General features: G+C 38.7%; 1 protein-coding gene across 1 annotated transcript in view; it reads left to right on the top strand.

Moving 5' to 3' along the window:
- The window catches only part of LOC124606593 (ER membrane protein complex subunit 2-like), an 81,123-nt gene that overhangs the window by 37,215 nt on the left and 24,411 nt on the right, over nt 1–19,497 (top strand). The window contains exon 3 of the mRNA XM_047138581.1: nt 6,316–6,466. Within this exon, the coding sequence (XP_046994537.1) occupies nt 6,316–6,466 (151 nt within the window). The remainder of the gene's footprint in view (nt 1–6,315; nt 6,467–19,497) is intronic.

Genomic DNA, 19,497 nt, shown 5'->3' with positions numbered 1-19,497 from the left:
CAGACTTCATCCTTCTCAAAGTTTGTGCCATCTGTAACTGTTGATTTAAAAGACCTGAATATTCCTTTGAGCAATGTAAAATGTTCTTGTGTTGGTGAGTATTGAACTCTTGGTTCAGTATTAACAGCATATTATAAATCTGGTCCTGTACCTTGTGCTAAATACATCAGACTTCCAAATGTTTCTCAATAGAGTTCATTATCACTAAAAGAGGTGACCCACTATCCAAGTCCTCTGGTTCATACATACAAATTTCTTCCTTCAAAATACTGTTGAGAAATGGTGTTCTTACATTAAATTGACTTACACACCAATCATGTTAAATAGCAACATTCAGGGGGCTCTTGTCTCAGATCTTGTTACAGGGCTAAATGTGTCAAAGTAATCAATTCCAAAACATTGACTATATCTGTTTGTCACCAGTCAAGTCTTATATCGAACCACTTCATTATTTTCATTTAATTTTATAGCAGAATCGTGTTGATTTTCAATCACCTTTTAGTTTTAGTCTTGTAAACTAGTTCCAGTGTCTTATTTTTCTTCAGAATATTCATTTCTTCTTCCACTGCTTTCTTCCATTTATTTAGAATTTTCTCACTGCACTGATTTTTGTAACTCCTTGATGTCTCACAAAGAAGCATTAATCTTGGTTGGTTGATGGGCTGAATCATCATAGTAACATGATGGTCTCTCCAAATTCTGTCATTCACATAAATTGTGACCTCTATGGATTGCAGAAACAAATTTGGAGAATGATGTGTCAGCAGAGGGAAGAATTAAATGAAATTTTGAAAGTAAATGAGGAATAATGGGTTAAATATTTAATGGAGTTGTGTAAAGGTAAAAAATCGCAGGAAAATGAAGAGAGATCTGTATACAAGTAAATGATGATGTAACTGTTTCACATGCAGAGGCACAAGAAGCTTTAACTTTGTTAAAAAGTAGGAAGTCTCCAGGGAAAGATAGGATCCCCAATGAATTACTAAAGTATGGAGGGTGTACACTAACTGAACAATTAACCAATTTGGTTAACAGAGATCTATGGAAAACTAGTATTACAATCCTGATGATGTACAAAAAAATTATAAGATAGAGCCATCCAGCTACAGAAGGATAAATCTACTGAGTTCAGTCCTTAAACTCATAACAAAAGGAAAATAAATGAAAAGTATTACAATCCTTGCAGAAGAGCAGTGTGGTTTTAGATCCCATAGTTCATGCATAGATACAGCATTCATTCTTAGACAGTTTATAGAGAAGTCCGTTGTATACAATAGACAAGCTTATCTTTGTCTTATTGATTTAAAAAAAGGCTTTTGATAGGATTCAATTAACAGATGCGGTAAACCTGCTCTACAAATGGGGTTTTTCTTCCAAATAAGTAAAAACAATTGAAGACATTTATACCAATAAATACAGCCAAGTGAAAATTGGTTCCAGGGTAACTAGCTGCATAGCTGTTAATAGTGGGATTAGGCAAGATGACTCTTTGAGCCCGCTACTTTTTAATGTAGTCATGGACAAGGTGATAAAGGAAGGTATTGGCTGGTAGTGGTTATAGAATGGGGGATGAAGAAATAAAAAACATTTGTTATACTGATGCAGTTCTGCTGGCAAACAGCGAATATAACATGCAGAAACTTATACATTTATTTATTGTGGCAGCCAGAAACCTAAATATGGTCATATCCACTCAAAATACCTGATGTATGACCACTTCAGTGGAACAAATTAGATGCAATCTGAAAGTTTCAACAGGTGATGAATATTTCAGTATCTTGATATTGATCTGTCCAGCAGTGGAATTGTCAAAAAGTAAGTTAGAGAACAATACCTGATGTATGACCACTTCAGTGGAACAAATTAGATGCAATCTGAAAGTTTCAACAGGTGATGAATATTTCAGTATCTTGATATTGATCTGTCCAGCAGTGGAATTGTCAAAAAGTAAGTTAGAGAACAAGTAGCAAAATCAAATAAAGTGGCAGGGTGTTTAAATGATACTGTTTGGAAAAACAAGCATAAAGAAAGAGATGCAAAGGCAAGAATATACAAAACAATAGTGAGACAAGACGGGAAACAAAACAACTTTTTGACCCACAGGATAGAAAATCTGCTAAGAATTACAGGGATGACACTGTGTGCTGGAGGGGGGGGGGGGGGAGGAGAAAAGCATTAGAAAGGGATGTAAAGCGGACTCCATTAATGAGTGGGTACATAAGAGAAAGTATGAATGGAACGTGCACATAGATAGGATCGATGAACAGGAGAGTGTGAAAATCGTAAGAGATAAATTACCAGCTGGTAAAAGAAATATTCGCCATCCAAGAAAAAGATGGAGCAACCACCTCAGGGTAGAATGAGGGGTACTGAAGGTAATAGGCTTTAGCCTAGGAAGAAAAGGAGAAGAAGAAGAAGAAGAAGAAGAAGAAGAAGAATTGTGGCTTCCTTTGCCTTCATTTGTTGCTTACAAGTTTTTGTCAACTTGTCCCTCAGTGTCATTCATACAATTCCATTGATCACCCTTTTTAAAGTCAGTATTATTACAGTCAGTTTCTGCAGCATCTTCCTTTTCATCTACATTGTCAGTACCAACCAATCATCCTCCAGTATGGAAAAATTTAGGTCAACACACTGCTCTCATGGCTATTGCCAGTCTTTGTGGCAGGGATCCACTGCTATTTGTTAAGTACCTCCTCAGTTGTCCTCACAAGCCTGAGTGTACCTCCAAATCCATGGCAGTACTGAGAATTGAACACATGTCCTCTGCTTGGTAGTCAGCAGCAATGAGCCTCAACTGTGGTGGCTGATCGACAACCTTTTTAATCTCTCCAGTAAGTGGTTTTTGCAATTTGTTTGCAGTTGAGTTTTACATGTCTGCATACACACACAATTATCATAACCAACCTCATATACTTTCAAAGCATTTCCAGTTTCTTGTAGGAATCCAAGCATAGCATTCTATTCCAAATACCACATTATCAAAAGATCTTCTTTCATCAAAAATATTTCAGTTGGAGTTGTACCCTTAATTTTCATTTGAACAATTCGATTCAAAGTGTATGTTGGGGCCAAAATTGCCTCACCCCACAATGATTCTGGTAGATATTCAGCAGAACAGAGCCAAGAACATGCCATCTCACAAAGGATTTTATCTTCCCACTCAGCAACTCTGTTCTGCTGAAGAGTATATGATGCAGTAATTGAATGTTTCAGTCCAGTTGAATGAGCAAGCTTATGTACATCTTTATTATGGAACTTGTTGCCACTGTCTGTCTGTAATTCTTTAAGAGTAATTTCAGCCTCAGTCATTTATTATTTTAATAAACAGTGCTAATTTTTCTTTACCTTTATCTTTGTGTCGCAAAGGGTACATCATCCGGAAAGTGGAAAAATTATCCTTAAAAGCAGCAAAGTATTGATGACCCTGCAAATCATTTTCTTTCACCTTTGTCTGCTAACATCTGTGTAAACCAGTCCTACACATTCAGTGGGTTTCTCCGCTCTTTCATAAAATAATATCTAATGATGTTTATCATTGTGCACACCCTCATAAAACTGTATCAGTTATTGCCTCTATACCACAATCCTTCAAAAACTGGTGCAGGTAGCATTTTTCCACGCCATCTCAGTACATTACCAGTTTCAACAAAACACAAGATCTTTCTTGATGAACAGCCAAACAATAAGTCATTTTTGCCATTAGAATAGCAACAACAATTGCAATATAATCATTGAAAAATATCCATGATTGCACTCATTACCAGTTATTTGATTTATTCCTTTTTGTATAGCTTTCGTAACAGAAAATAAAGGATCCACCTCAGCAAACCAGTCTTCTTCAGAATATTGTCCTGTTCGTTGAATACCTGTAATCTATTGGACCTGTGTCATATACTTCAGTTTGTACGCCATTTTTGGCACTATCGATCTTCCTTGGAGTTTCAGATGCTTAAATATAATGTTCCAATCACGTTGATTGTTATGTGTTGGCACACTGCTGTCATTGTTCCACTTGTCACAATCTAGTTTGTTTGCATCTACAGAAAAATTGTCTCTCATCCAAATTTTGAAGTATTTGTGTGGCAAGAACTTCTTAAACTTCCCACTGATGTTACTCTCTGTGCTAGTACACTCATTTGATCAGTGGTTGTTTTTCTTACATTTAAGACAAACTGAACATTTATACACTGTTTTGATTAGTGACCCACTTTGTCACATGAAAAGCATTTTCTACCTTCACTCTTTTTGTAATGAGACTTTTTGATACATCTGCTTCAGATGAAGTTTGATGCGCTTTCACCATTATTTGTTAACTTTCTTTTTCAACCTCATTGCAACATTTTCATCATCACGATCTGTTACGTTCAGTTTATAATTTAAACTCCTTTTTTTAATAATATATTCCGTTTTCTCTTCAGTAAGTAAATCATGCCATGTAACTTAAATATAATTGAACTCTTTTAGCAAAAATTGTGCACAAAGGTCTCTGCCATTGATCATTTTGTCCAATAAAGTCAGATTTTACCTAATCAAATTTGGCTAGGTGGCCTCGTATACAACCACACAATGTTACAAAGTTAGTGTCTAAGCAGATCAATGTTTTATGCTGTGCAAACATCATAATCCTATGTAGCTTATCCCGAATCTTTGGCAGCTTTGAATTCCTAAATACAAAGTATAAAGGCTTGGTGTCAAGGGATAGAATTAGCTGTTTCCTTCATTTTACATTGATGTCAATCCTTTTAGCAAGATCAGTTTCATAATTTTGCACACTTACTTGCAGCTTAATCATATCACCATATACAATGTCAGAGATTTTGTCACAGTCTCAAGATAGACTGTAAGAGGTGGTGCAGAGATGAGCACACTGGACTTGTATTCAGGACATCTGACCATCCTGATTTCTGTTTTCTGCAATTGCCCTAAATCACTCCAGGTAAATACCAGGATGATCCCTCTGAAAGGGACATAGCGGATTTCCTTCTCTATCCTTTCAAATCAGAGCTTGTGCTCAATGCCTAATAACCTGCTATCAACAGGATGTTAAACTCTAAAACAGTTCTCATTATAATCCCCCAGGTTCCCCAATTTGCTTCACCAGTCTGTTTATCAATTTGCTGTCTTTCGTCAGCCATTGTGTGATTATTTTCAATTCTGTAATGTCAAATTACCATTAAAATCAACTAAAATTGTCACAATTTGTGGAAACATTACCAACTGTGCATCCCTGCTACCACGTTAATAAAATATGAAATGCATTTTAAAACAGAAAATTTATTTAAAACATTTCAAATATCGGTAGTACCATTAAGCACAAGCAACACCCTCTGAAGTCAACTCAAGAAGTTTCTACACTAACAACGGACAACTTTCAAAGATTAATAATACATATGTACAAGTATTACAACTGTGAATAAACACTTATACTTTTTGTAGCATGCAGTTTGTTTCCAATGTCCTCTTTAAAATTATCTTTAATATCTACACAATTTTCAATAGAGTACTAATGACAGCCCAGGCCACCTTAGCTTTTTCAAGAAAGCTTGGATGCCATCTTTTCACTAGCTATAAGCTGTAAATTATTTAATGGATATATAAAAAATCTACTCACCAAGCGGCGGCAGAACACACACGTAAGATGGTTGTAGCCGGCAAGCTTTTGGGGCAAGTGGCTCCTTCTTCAGGCAGAAGGGTTGAAGGGAAAGGAAGAGAGGTGAAAGAAAAGGATTGGAGAGGTCTAGAAAAAGGGGTAGATTTCAGGAAAGTCACCCAGAACTGTGGGTCAGGGGAGACTTACCATACATACATTCTGTAAGTGTATAACCAGTGACATTGTAGGAACTTGAGTCAGCTATAAGTGGCAAATTATTCAACTCTCAGCATTCTTGTATATCTGGTAACATTATGTTTTAAAACTGCAATTGAAATCACAAAAGTAGAAATGAATCTCATTCAAATTTCTTTACACAAGCCATCTCTGCAATTTTTGCAGTTTCGTAACAGGAACTCTACAATCTGTAATCTTGAAGTGACAAATATTTAAAATGAGGGAAGAGGTGCACATTTCAGCTTAGATGCCAGAAACATCTTGGTTGGTGCATGTTAGTGGTGACAAAAACAACTTCCCTTACTTTTCAGTGTTTCCTAAATTATGGGTGCAAGTGAACAGTGTTTCTTATTGTATGAAATGTTACATAATCTTAATAAACTATTTCTACACATACTTTATTTTTATCATGCAATAAAATCAATTTTCATTTTGTTTTTTCCAAAAATATTATTTTCATTATCCTGACCTTTTTTTTTTTAAAGGGTTGCTGGTCCTTGAGCAGGTCTGTGTTGCAGCCTTGGACTGTAACAGACTGGATGTCGCAGACAGATGTGTGCACACACTTTCTACAGAATTTCCTACTAGCTTAAGAGTCCGACGTCTTAGAGTTCTTCAGTTGGAAGCAATGGAACGGTACATTTAAATGTTGTGACCATTTTTAAATTGATTATAAAATACAAAATAATACTGTGTTTACTCCAATTTATGATCTGTTTGCTCAGTCAGTAAGAGGATACGGGCTCTCTCTCTCTCTCTCTCTCTCTCTCTCTCTGTGTGTGTGTGTGTGTGTGTGTGTGTGTGTGTGTGTGTGTGAGAGAGAGAGAGAGAGAGAGAGAGAGAGAGAGAGAGAGAGAGAGAGAGAGAGAGGGGGGGGGGGTGTTTCATACAGTAATTTTAGTGCATGTTATGTATTATCATACAGTTTCTGTACAAAATGTTGGGGGGGGGGGGGGGGAGGAAGGGAGGGAGACAGCACACATAGCTCTTGCTCTGTGCTGATGCCAATATTAGGATTGGAAATGGAGGCTGTCGAAAACACGTAGCCAGTATTAAAGCAGACAAGAGCTACTACAGTTATCTTACATATTTATGTTTCGATCATTTTTGCAATGATATGGACAAGTCATCATAAATAGGTATGGGATTTGGCAAACATTATGCATGTAGTAATTTCTTAAAAAGTCTGTATTTGTACAGGGTGTTGCAGAGAACCAAGAACATTTGAAGCTGATGTTGGAAGCCCTGTATATTCAATAAGAATGAGTGGTTGTGGAGGGAGGGAGGGGGGAGGGAAGGAGGGAGATGCCATACTATCAAGTAGTAATGGACATTTAGTTGCAGAGGAGTGTAGTCACAGTGAGTGTGCACACCAAAATTGGTGACAATGTGACAGCTATATGAAGTGTGTTTCAGCATCATTATGAGATCTCAAACCCCATCGCCCTCTCCCCTCAACCCGTGGTCAAGTTCCTTCTTCACACACAACCAACCAACACCTGGGTCTGTAGCTTTGAAGAAACTGATTGGGCTTTGAAAAAGTGGCCCAGGGGGCGTGTATTGTCGGTACATACCCCAGGAAACATTTATACTTTGCAGGCTGCAGTGGGAAGGATCCTCGTCATTCGGTGTAAAAAATTGCTTCGTCCTTGTGACTTGGACATCGGAATGTGCAAAGAATACTCCGTAACGTTCAATTTCACCCATACAACTGTGTGGGGTAGCCGTGCAGCCTGAGGTGCCTTGACACGGTTTGCACGGCTCCCCCCACCGGAGGTTCAAGTCCTCCCTCGGGCATTGGTCTGTGTTGTCCTTAGCGTAAGTTAGAGTGAGTAGTGTGTAAGCCCCTAGAGACTGATGACCACAGCTGATCCTACACATACAGTTTTGTGAAATCCTCTTGGCTAAAATAAGTGAGAATGCTAACTTTATTCAAAATTTATGGATATCACACAGCGCATTAGCTACTGTACAATGTGCTGTGTTGTCGTGGGATGACAGGCCCTTACTTCCCTGAAGATGGAGGCTGCTTCACTGTGTGACATCTCTCTTTGTTATGCTAGCATGAGAGAGGCATTTTTGGACCAAGGCTCCATTCTCTCCCAAATCGTGACATTCAGCACATCTGGTTTCCACAGGATGGAACTATCTCACACACTCCCCAAGTATATTGAAATGTTTGTTTGGGGATTACAAGATTTCAAGGAATGCTAACATCAGGTGACCACGTCGATCACCAGACTTTTCAGTCTGTGACTACTTATTATGGGGACTGTTGGAGAGTGTAGTGTACCAGATTAGACCAAGAAAACTTGCCTAGCTCAAGATTCAAGTTGAAAAGAACGTTGCCAGCATCCTGGAGAACACATTGTGCTGCACTGTGCAAAAACTTCAGAATTGACTTAATGAATGTATCCAGCGAAAGGACGACACTTAAATAGTGCAATTTTTAAAAAGCGGAGCATAATTAAATTTCACTCGTATAGCACACTCATTTCGGCATCAGGTAAAGTTTTGAAGTTCCCTTCATTTTCTCTGATTATTTCAGATTTTCTCATTTCTCTGCACCATTCTGTATTATTCTAAAGATTAATTGATGCTGTAATCATTAGTTTTTTATATGCAAATACTTGACTCACATCACTTTGCAGGGCTCAGCATAATGGTACAGTCCTGCCAAAATTGCCATAAGAACATCGTTACTGAAATTGTTTAGCAAAAGTTGCTTTAAGGAACAAATACTAAATAGTTTGGAAACAGAAACCCAGTTACCACAAAATTCCCAATCTTTTCAAATCAGTTGCATTAAATTCCTGAAGGAAAAAAAGTTGACTCTTATTCCAGTAGGTAGGTCATAATATTTGATTGATAATTTTGAACAACTGCCAATTTCCTCGTGTGAGTCACGTGATATGTCACAGAAAATGTTACAATTAGATACTAGTGCACCAATTGATCACATTGTGTTTCTTATCTGAATATTGAATTTTACACTGAAGAAAGTTTAAGACTCAGTACAACTGAAAATTGTTTGTGATGTTGAACTCAATCGGTACATTAAACTCTTCAATGCGACAAAGAAATACAATTTGGCATTGTTTTCTTTGTGCAGTATACAGTGAAAAATAACCAAGCACTTTTGAATCTTGAAAGTCACCACCCTTCTGCATTAAAAAGGGAGAACTGTCATGCTTTGTTGTTTAAAGGTGTGTACAGTTTAATTGGACAATTACCTGTTCCAGTCAGATATGTACAATTATCTGAACTGGAAGTGGGTAGGCTACATACAGTTTGAGCCTCAGTTCTCTCGATTCTGTCATTCCATGCAATATTTGTGGTGAAGAAGAGACAATGGGTAACAGAAGAGAGAGTTGCAACTTGTGTGATTGCAGATGAATTGCTTCAGTTCTTTCCTAAAAGCAGGTCAAAACTTTTAATGATGGCCCAAGTTGAGGTTTAGAAGACAGGCAACAAAAAGACTATACAGAGAGAGTGGACTTAGAAGTTATTGAACATTGGAGTATGAATATTTTGCTACAACTGATAAGGTTATGAGAAATAATTTCAGTCTTGGCAGAAGTGGGGTCTCCCCTAATTTATTAAAAATATGAGGAAACTGCTGTGTGTCTCTGGAGAACTGCTGAAATTTTTATGAAGTTTCTTAGGAATTTAGATGCCGAGATGGGTGCAGCAGGAAGGAATGTCATTCTTGACTGACAGATGTCCTGCACAACCAAACATAATGCCATTTCTCAGGAATGTTGATGTGTATCTTCCTGCTAACTGTACAAAACAGCTGAAGCCTCTAGACCTGGGCATAATTCATCCTGTGGAAACTAAATAAAGAATGGCTGTTGTGCAGCGGTCAACTTCATTCCTCAAAAGAAAGGATGTCATGAAAAGAATGTTTTATAGGTTATGCAAATGTTTGCTGCTGCCTAAAATGCTGTAACCAAATGGACTGTGTTGAACCCTGCAGACTGTGGGTCAGTATCAGTTTCTGTAGAAGGAAATGATGATTTCTCTGAATGCTGCCGTAAATATTGCAGCAAGTGTGACATATCAGGACTTTGTTGTGATGATAATAGCCTGTCTTTTCCACATCAGTAAAATGTGCTTAAATAGAGAACCAAGCAGAGTTGTGGGAGGGAGAAGGGAAGACCCTGTTGATGGATGAGGATTCAGCTGGATTAAGTTTTGCTGCAGCTGAGAAACGGTGTTTCCTCATTTAGTGTGGACGAGCTGGTTCTACCCAGTGTCAGCCAGCTAATGCAATAACTTTTCTCAATATGTTATGCTGGCAGCAAAAAGTAAAGTACACTTCTTCACCCACAATGCGACAATCTTCCAAAGAAGAAGGACCACTAGCCTTCACTCATAAGTGAATACTACAATCGGAATTTATCTTACAACGTCTATGACAAGACAAAAACAAACTCCCGTGCGGTAAAAGGTAGGAACCCTCACTAGCAATAATAATCTCAGAAACAGGTATAGTACGGTAAGCCAAAATTTCACGAGTTTCAAAGGATTCCAAACCGGCTCTCCCTGCATTGTTACAAGCAACGAAAGCAACTGTTATCCATCCGTTACCCAAACTGGAAGAAGATGAAACTTTCATTAAAGAAAAATTTAACTTCGCACCACAAAATAAAGTAGGTCCATGAATAAGAACAAATTGAGTAGTTTTACCTACTCCCCTTACTTCGTTCTTTTTACCCTTAGCAGAAGATGTCGAAGCACCAAGAGTGCCGTCCACATTGACAAGTGATTTGTAAACCAGCATTCGCCCTCCAGTACTAAATTGGTGATCCCTTGATGCCTCAGAACATGTCCTAGCAACCAATCCGTTCTTCTACTCAAGTTGTGCCACAAACTACTCTTCTCCCCAATCCTATTCAGTACCTCCTCATTAGTTATATGTTCTACCCATCTTTTATTCTGTACCAGTAGCTGAATAAAACAGCTTTTGAATACAGCAATTTCTTTTTGATTCTTGATGCTGTCTTTCAACTGAGATGCCAATTGGTGTTTTTGCCTGAGGCTTTGAAATAAATACGTATTAAATTAATGAAAGTATGTGGCATGTATACAAATTATAAATTGAACTGCTGCTGTATTTTTCTGTTTGTATCTGTAGGCCAATCTCAGGAACTACTGTGGAGATTGTGATACAATTTTCACTAATAGATAAACTAATGCATGAGGAAGGTTTTTGTTGTTGTTGTTGTTGTTGTTGTTGTTGTTGTGGTGGTGGTGGTGGTGGTGGTGGTGGTGGTGGTCTTCAGTCCTCAGACTGGTTTGATGCAGCTCTCCATGCTACTCTATCCTGTGCAAGCTTCTTCATCTCCCAGTACGTACTGCAGCTTACATCCTTCTGAATCTGCTTAGTGTATTCATCTCTTGGTCTCCCTCTACGATTTTTACCCTCCACGCTGCCCTCCAGTACTAAATTGGTGATCCCTTGATGCCTCAGAACATGTCCTAGCAACCAATCCCTTCTTCTACTCAAGTTGTGCCACAAACTACTCTTCTCCCCAATCCTATTCTGTACCTCCTCATTAGTTATATGTTCTACCCATCTAATCTTCAGCATTTTTCTGTAGCACCACATTTTGAAAGCTTCTATTCTCTTTTTGTCCAAACTATTTATCGTCCATGTTTTGCTTCCATACATGGCTGTACTCCATACAAATACTTTCAGAAATGATTTCCTGACACTTAAATCTATACTCGATGTTAACAAATTTCTCTTCTTCAGAAACGCTTTCCTTGCCATTGCCAGTCTACATTTTATATCCTCTCTACTTCGACCATCATCATCAGTTATTTTGCTCCCCAAAAAGCAAAACTCCTTTACTACTTTAAGTGTCTCATTTCCTAATCTAATTCCCTCAGCATCACCCGACTTAATTCGACTACATTCCATTATCCTCATTTTGATGTTCATCTTATACCCTCCTTTCAAGACACTGTCCATTCCGTTCAACTGCTCTTCCAAGTCCTTTGCTATCTCTGACAGAATTACAATGTCATCGGCGAACTGTAAAGTTTTTATTTCTTCTCCATGGATTTTAATACCTTCACTGCTTGCTCAATATACAGATTGAATAACATTGGGGAGAGGCTACAACCCTGTCTCTCTCCCTTCCCAACCACTGCTTCCCTTTCATGCCCCTCAACTCTTACACCTGCCATCTGGTTTCTGTACAAATTGTAAATAGCCTTTTGCTCCCTGTATTTTACCCCTGCCACCTTCAGAGTTTGAAAGAGAGTATTCCAGTCAACATTGTCAAAGACTTTCTCTGAGTCTACAAATGCTAGAAACATAGGTTTGCCTTTTCTTAATCTAGCTTCTAAGATAAGTTGTAGGGTCTGTATTGCCTCACGTGTTCCAACATTTCTGCGGAATCCAAACTGATCTTCACCGAGGTCGGCTTCTACCAGCTTTTCCATTTGTCTGTAAAAAATTCGCGTTAGTATTTTGCAGCCGTGACTTATTAAACTGACAGCTCGGCAGTTTTCACATCTGTCAACACCTGCTTTCTTTGGGATTGGAATTATTATATTCTTCTTGAAGTCTGAGGGTATTTCGCGTGTCTCATACATTTTGATCACCAGATGGTAGAGTTTTGTCAGGACTGGCTCTCCCAAGGCTGTCAGTAGTTCTAATGGAGTGTTGTCTACTCCAGGGGCCTTGTTTCGACTTAGGTCTTTCAGTGCCCTGTCAAACCCTTCACGCAGTATCATATCTCCCATTTCATCTTCATCTACATCCTCTTCCATTTCCATAATATTGTCTACAAGAACATCGCCCTTGTATAGACCCTCTATATACTCCTTCCACCTTTCTGCTTTCCCTTCTTTGCTTAGAACTGGGTTTCCATCTGAGCTCTTGATATTCATGCAAGTGGTTCTCTTTTCTCCAAAGGTCTTTTTAATTTTCCTGTAGGCAGTATCTATCTTACCCCTAGTGAGATAAGCCTCTATATCCTTACATTTGTCCTCTAGCCATCCCTGCTTAGCCATTTTGCAGTTCCCGTCGATCTCATTTTTGAGACGTTTGTATTCCTTTTTGCCTGCTTCATTTGTTGCATTTTTGTATTTTCTCCTTTCATCAATTAAATTCAGTATCTCTTCTGTTACCCAAGGATTTCCACTCGCTCTCGTCTTTTTACCTACTTGATCCTCTCCTCCCTTCACTATTTCATACCTCAAAGCTACCCGTTCTTCTTCTACTGTATTTCTTTCCCCCATTCATTCCTGTCAAATGTTCCCTTATGCTCTCCCTGAAACTCTGTACAACCTCTGGTTCTTTCAGTTTATCCAGGTCCCATCTCCTTAAATTCCCACCTTTTTGCAGTTTCTTCAGTTTTAATCTACAGTTCATAACCAATAGATTGTGGTCAGAGTCCACATCTGCCCCTGGAAATGTCTTACGATTTAAAACCTGCTTCCTAATTCTCTGTCTTACCATTATATAATGTATCTGAAACCTGTCAGTATCTCCAGGCTTCTTCCATGTATACAACCTTCTTTTATGATTCTTGAACCAAATGTTAGCTATGATTAAGTTGTGCTGTGTGCAAAATTCCAGCAGGCGGCTTCCTCTTTCATGTCTTACCCCCAAACCATATTCACCTACTACGTTTCCTTCTCTTCCTTTTCCTGCTATCGAATTCCAGTCACCCATGACTAGAAAATTTTTGTCTCCCTTCACTAACTGAATAATTTCTTTCATCTCATCATACATTTCTTCAATTTCAGAGCTAGTTGGCATATAGACTTGTACTACTGTCATAGGTGTGGGCTTCGTGTCTGTCTTGGCCACAACAATGCATTCGCTGTGCTGTTTGTAGTAGCTTACCCGCATTCCTATTTTCCTATTCATTATTAAACCTACTCCTACATTACCCCTGTTTGATTTTGTATTTATAACCCTGTATTCACGTGACCAAAAGTCTTGTTCCTCCTGCCACCGAACTTCACTAATTCCCACTATATCCAGCTTTAACCTATCCATTTCCCTTTTTAAATTTTTTAACCTACCTGTCTGATTAAGGGATCTGACATTCCACGCTCCGATCCGTAGAATGCCAGTTTTCTTTCTCCTGATAACAATGTCCTCCTGAGTAGTCCCCACCTGGAGATCCGATTGGGGGACTATTTTACCTCCGGAATATTTTACCCAAGAGGACGCCATCATCATTTAGCCATACAGTAAAGCTGCATGCCCTTGGGAAAAATTACGGCTGCAGTTTCCCCATGCTTTCAGCCTTTCGCAGTACCAGCACAGCAAGGCCGTTTTGGTTAGTGTTACAAGGCCAGATCAGTCAATCATCCAGACTGTTGCCCCTGCAACTACTGAAAAGGCTGCTGTCCCTCTTCAGGAACCACACGTTTGTCTGGCCTCTCAACAGATACCCCTCCGTTGTGGTTGCACCTACGGTACGGCTATCTGTATCGCTGAGGCACGCAAGCCTCCCCACCAACGGCAAGGTCTATGGTTCGTGGGGGGGGAAGGTTTTTGTATGTAACATTATCACTAGACCTTGGACTTTTAGGTTCTAAAAATGTTAAATTAGGTACTAAAATAGGTTCTATCACTTACAAAAATGGGTTATAAAAATCAGAAAATAAATGACCAAAATCTGACATTTTATTGTGTAGAAAGATAAATAGATTGACAAAAATCCACATGATATTATTGTCCATGTCCATAATTACAGTCACAGTGTATTACTAACACTTTCTCCAGATTTTCTGTAGAGAAGCTGTATCTCTTGTCTGTTAATAGCATCTTATATGCTGAGAATCAGCATTCAACGACAACAGATGTTACCGGGGCATATTTAAATGAGGGTATTAGGCAAAATGGGACTGCACACTCATGTTCTGTTGATTTACCTGATAGGATGTCAGCCATTGTGCAGAGGGTGGTCAGTCCGGGGTTTTTTTGTAGCACTGTCTGTAGTTTTTTTACTAACTATCATACCAATAGAACCTGGGACCAAGTTGATTTTTTTCTGTCACCTCTTCTATCAGTCTCAGTTGTGTGTGGACTGGTTTTCCTGAACACTCTAGAGCTTTAATAACAGGGACCAAAAATGCATAATGAGATTTTGTGTATGCGGTGGTGTTGGAAATAGTTGGGTCCTTTAGAAGATCTTTAGCTGAAGTAATGTTCACTGCCTCCTCCCGCAATTTAAGAACAATGTTTTTAATGTCTTCCAAATGCTCGCTGTAATATTCCATGGCTTGTAGCCACATTCCCCAACGAGTAAGTGTGGGTTCTGGTGAAAGTGGTACGTTGGGAAGTTCCTCTTAAAATAACTGGAGTCTTGTAGGTGGTTTAATAAAAAGCTTTTTGATGGTTGAAACTAGCTTATTTAAATGTGGAAATTCAAGATGTATCATCTCAGCTACACAATTCATGGCATGGGCAAGACATGTAATATGGAGCAAGGCTGGGAAAATACTTTCAACAATTTAACAGCAGCAGTCATGTATGTGGGTGCATCAGTGTAGTTTGCAAGTACTTTATCAAGTACTTTATTTTCATCTAGACTGTCATGGAAAAGTAATTTGAGAACTTCATTAACAAAGTGAGCAATTGCTTTCTGGTTAATCATTTATAGCCCCTTGCTGCAGATCAGATGAGATACAGAGCGAGTGTCTGGACCTGACTTTCCAACAACCAAATTAACCACCTATTGACATTGTCTGTCAATTGTGTCATTGACAAGAGATCCACATGTATGAATTGCATATATCTTCCCTTTTCCTGCTCAATGTATTTTCATATAAAGTATCGAAATAGTTACTTCTCAGTGTGGATTCTGATGGAATGCTGCAGTGACAGTATTTCTCTAGAAAGCTTTTGAATTGGGCTTTTTTCATCTGCATTGAATGATATGTTTGCTCCAACAATGGCTCAACAAAGGTCAATGTGAAATTTGTTTTTGTTGCATTTAGTTTAGTTACAAACTTTGTGGCAAGTTTTATTTATTTTTTTGAATTTGCCCGGTGTTTAATCCCTGCAACATGCTGACTCAAATGCGACCTCTGCTCAGAACATGCATAAAAACAAAAATAAATGAGAAAGACTTTGTGGGAGAATTTACATACAAGATCTACTTAGCAGAAGTAATGTACATTGAGGGTTTAGAAACAATATTTCTGCATTTGCATGTGTCTGGTCAAAGTTAACTCAGGAAAAACAGTGGCATCACTGTTCTCTGAGTGGACGTAGCAGATAAAAGATTAACATTTTACTTACATCTTTGTTGCACACATTGCAGCGAATAACTCTTTCATCTGTAGAGAAACCAGGAAATTCTTGTAACCAATGACGAATCAGAGATGATTTGGAGCTGGCTATTTTCGGCATGCTTGACTCTCAAATATTTTATCGAAAATTGTAATTTTACAGTACCTAAAATACCTAATTTCATGTTAGAACCTGACTGTACCTTATTTTTAAAAATCCTACAATACCTAATTTCATGTTAGAACCTGACTATCTAATTTTTAAAAATCCAGTAGCTGTGAAATATTACACCACATCCTAGCAGCACGCTGACCGACTGAATGGTGCAGGTGTTTTCAATAGGCTGTTCTGACAGGGCAGGAAGGCACTGGAGGCATATCACAAACCTCCTCAGTGCCCTGCTGGCCCATTTGAAGGTTTACAGTGAGCAACAATGCTCTGTGGAGCAGGGTGGGCTGTTACAGCCTGGCGTATGCAGTCATCTGACTCACAATTGGCGTTCACGCATGCAAACAAACCAGTTGTCATTCAATTACTGTTTTCTAAGCAGCCGGTTTACCAGCAGAGTAGCTTTAGTCCTACAAATTTTATTTGACTGGATTTTTAAAAATTAGGTACAGTCAGGGTCTAACATGAAATTAGCTATTTTAGGTACTGTAAGATTACAATTTTCGATAAAATATTTGTCATTCTTAGCTGGGAAGACGACGAGAGAATGTTAGTCATAAAAGATTTCATTTAATTGGGTTTTTAAAGTCTAGGTACAATAAGGTACTAACCTGAAATTAGGTGTTTTTAGGTGCTATAAAACCAGCGTTTTTGATCGTAAATTGGCATAATTGGTGTATGTACAACTGTTATTGCCTTTATTTAATGAGGAACAAAATAGGTTTTTACCTAAAATCCATTGTCTAATTATCACTATTCCAGACTGATCATATAGCCATAATACTTAGAGCTACCAGTGCGAAATCAGGTTGGTTCATCAGTTAATATGAAGGAATACCGAAAAGTAATGCCTCCAAATTTTTTACTCTGTTCTCAATATTGTTTGTAGTATTACATGTCATGCACACTACTCAGTCGAGTTTTCCCATTTTGTTGATGCAAATTGTGACCTTCTGCTGCTAGAACACTCTGAATTGTAGCATGTAATGTGCCTGTGTGTAATGTACCTCTGTCTGGTGGTGAGAAACAGCAGGCTGTACTAGAGTTTTTAACTGCAGAGAATGAAGAATGAAAGGTGTGTACAGTGACAATGCCAGACCACACAGAGCACTGCAACATCTGCAACAGTCCAAAGCATTGGGTTCACTATCATTAATCATCCTACATAGTCCCGACTTTGCCCCATATGATTTCCAAAACTTAAAGAATGTCATTGAGGACTTCACTTTGATAATCATGAAGTGTTGCAAACAGGGATGAGATTGTGGCTCTGTTAACAAAGTCAAACATTCTTCATTGACGGTATCAACAAACTGCTCTCTTGTCGAGATAAATGTTTTCATCACCATCGTGACTATGTTGAGATATAAATATAACAATGAAACTAGTAAAAATGTAATGTAACTGATTTGATAAAAAAATCTACTCACCACACAGCAGCAGGAGAACACATATTTAAAAATGCTTTTACTTATGCAAGCTTTTGGAGCCAGTAGCTCACTTCTGGCAGAAAGGTGGAGGGGTAGGAACAGGGTGAAGAGAGAAGAACTGGAGAGCTTCTCATCCCATCCAGTAAGTCTCCACTGACGTGGGGTTCTGGGTGACTTTTCCAAACTACCACTTTTCCTAAAGCTCACCAGTTCCTTTCCCTTCACCCATCTTCCTTCCCCTTCACCCTTCTGCTGGAAGGAGGAGCCACTGGCTCCAAAAGCTTGCGTAAGTAAAATCTTTTTTATATATATATATATATATATATATATATATATATATATATATATATATATATATATGTGCATTCTCTTGCTGCTGCTTGGTGAGTAGATTTTTTTTTCATCCAATTACCTTATACTGAGATATAAATATGTAAACATTAAGAATAAAGATGTAGAATATTAGTAAAACAAAGTCAGAGGCATTACTTTTCAGCATGCCCGTGTATACACACTGAAGAGCCAAAGAAACTGGTACACCTGCCTAATATCGTGTAGGGTCCCCGCAAATACACAGAAGTGCATGGAGTTAACTAATGTCTGAAGCAGTGCTGGAGGGAATTGACACCATGTATCCTGCAGGGCTGTCCATAAATCCAGATGGAGATCTCTTCTGAACAGCACATTGCAAGACATCCCAGATATGCTCAATAACATTGATGTTGGGGAGTTTGGTGGCCAGCAGAAGTGTTCAGACTTAGAAGAGTGTTCCTGGAGCCACTCTGTAGCAATTCTGGATGTGCAGGATGTTGCATTGTCCTGCTGGAATTGCCCAAGTCTGTCAGAATGCACAGTGGAGGCAGGTGATCAGACAGGATGCTTATGTACATGTCAGAGTCTTATGTAGAAGTATGAGGGGTCCCATATCAACCTACTGCACATGCTCCACACCATTACAGAGCCTCCACCAGATTGATCAGTCCCCTGCTGACATGCAGGATCCATGGATTCATAAGGTTGTCTCCAAACCCGTACACGTCCATCTGCTCGATAAAATTTGAAATGAGACTCGTCCAACCAGGCAACATGTTTCCAGTCATCAGCAGTCCAATGTCAGCATTGACGGCCCAGGTGAGGCATAAAGCTTTGTGTTGCGCAGTCAGGGTACACGGGTGGGCCTACATCTCCAAAAGTCCATATTGATGATGTTTTGTTGAATGGTCTGCACGCTGAAACTTGCTGATGGCCCAGCATTGAAATCTGCAGCAGTTTGTGGAAGGATTCCACTTCTGTCATGTTGAAGGATTCTATCCAGTCATTGGTCCTGTTCTTGGAGGATCTTTTTCCAACCGCAGCAGTGTTGGAGAGTTGATGTTTTACCAGATTTCTGATATTCACAGTACACTTGTGAAATGGTCATATGGGAAAATCTCCACTTCCTCGCTGCCTCGGAAATGCTGTGTCCCATTGCTCGTCCACCAACTATAACACCACATTCAAACTCACTTAAATCTAGATAATCTGCAATTGTAGCAGCAGTAACTGATCTAACAACTGTACCAGACACTTGTCTTACATAGGCGTTGCTAACTGCAGTCCCATATCCTGCCTGTTTACATATCTCTGTATTTGAATACACATGTGTATAACAGTTATTTTGGTACTTCAGTGTAGATTAGGATTTGCTAGTGTCAAGTTGTGTATGTTTATGGTCAAATAGACGTAACTATGTTGCTTCAAAACTTCGAAATTTCTATTATGTGGCACTTCATTACCATATTGGAGATAACTCGATATTT

The sequence above is a fragment of the Schistocerca americana genome, chromosome 1 (assembly GCF_021461395.2).
Source record: "Schistocerca americana isolate TAMUIC-IGC-003095 chromosome 1, iqSchAmer2.1, whole genome shotgun sequence".
NCBI lineage: Eukaryota > Metazoa > Arthropoda > Insecta > Orthoptera > Acrididae > Schistocerca > Schistocerca americana.
The sequence above is the reverse complement of the archived record's forward strand: the minus strand, read 5'-3'. Positions and strand labels throughout refer to the sequence as shown.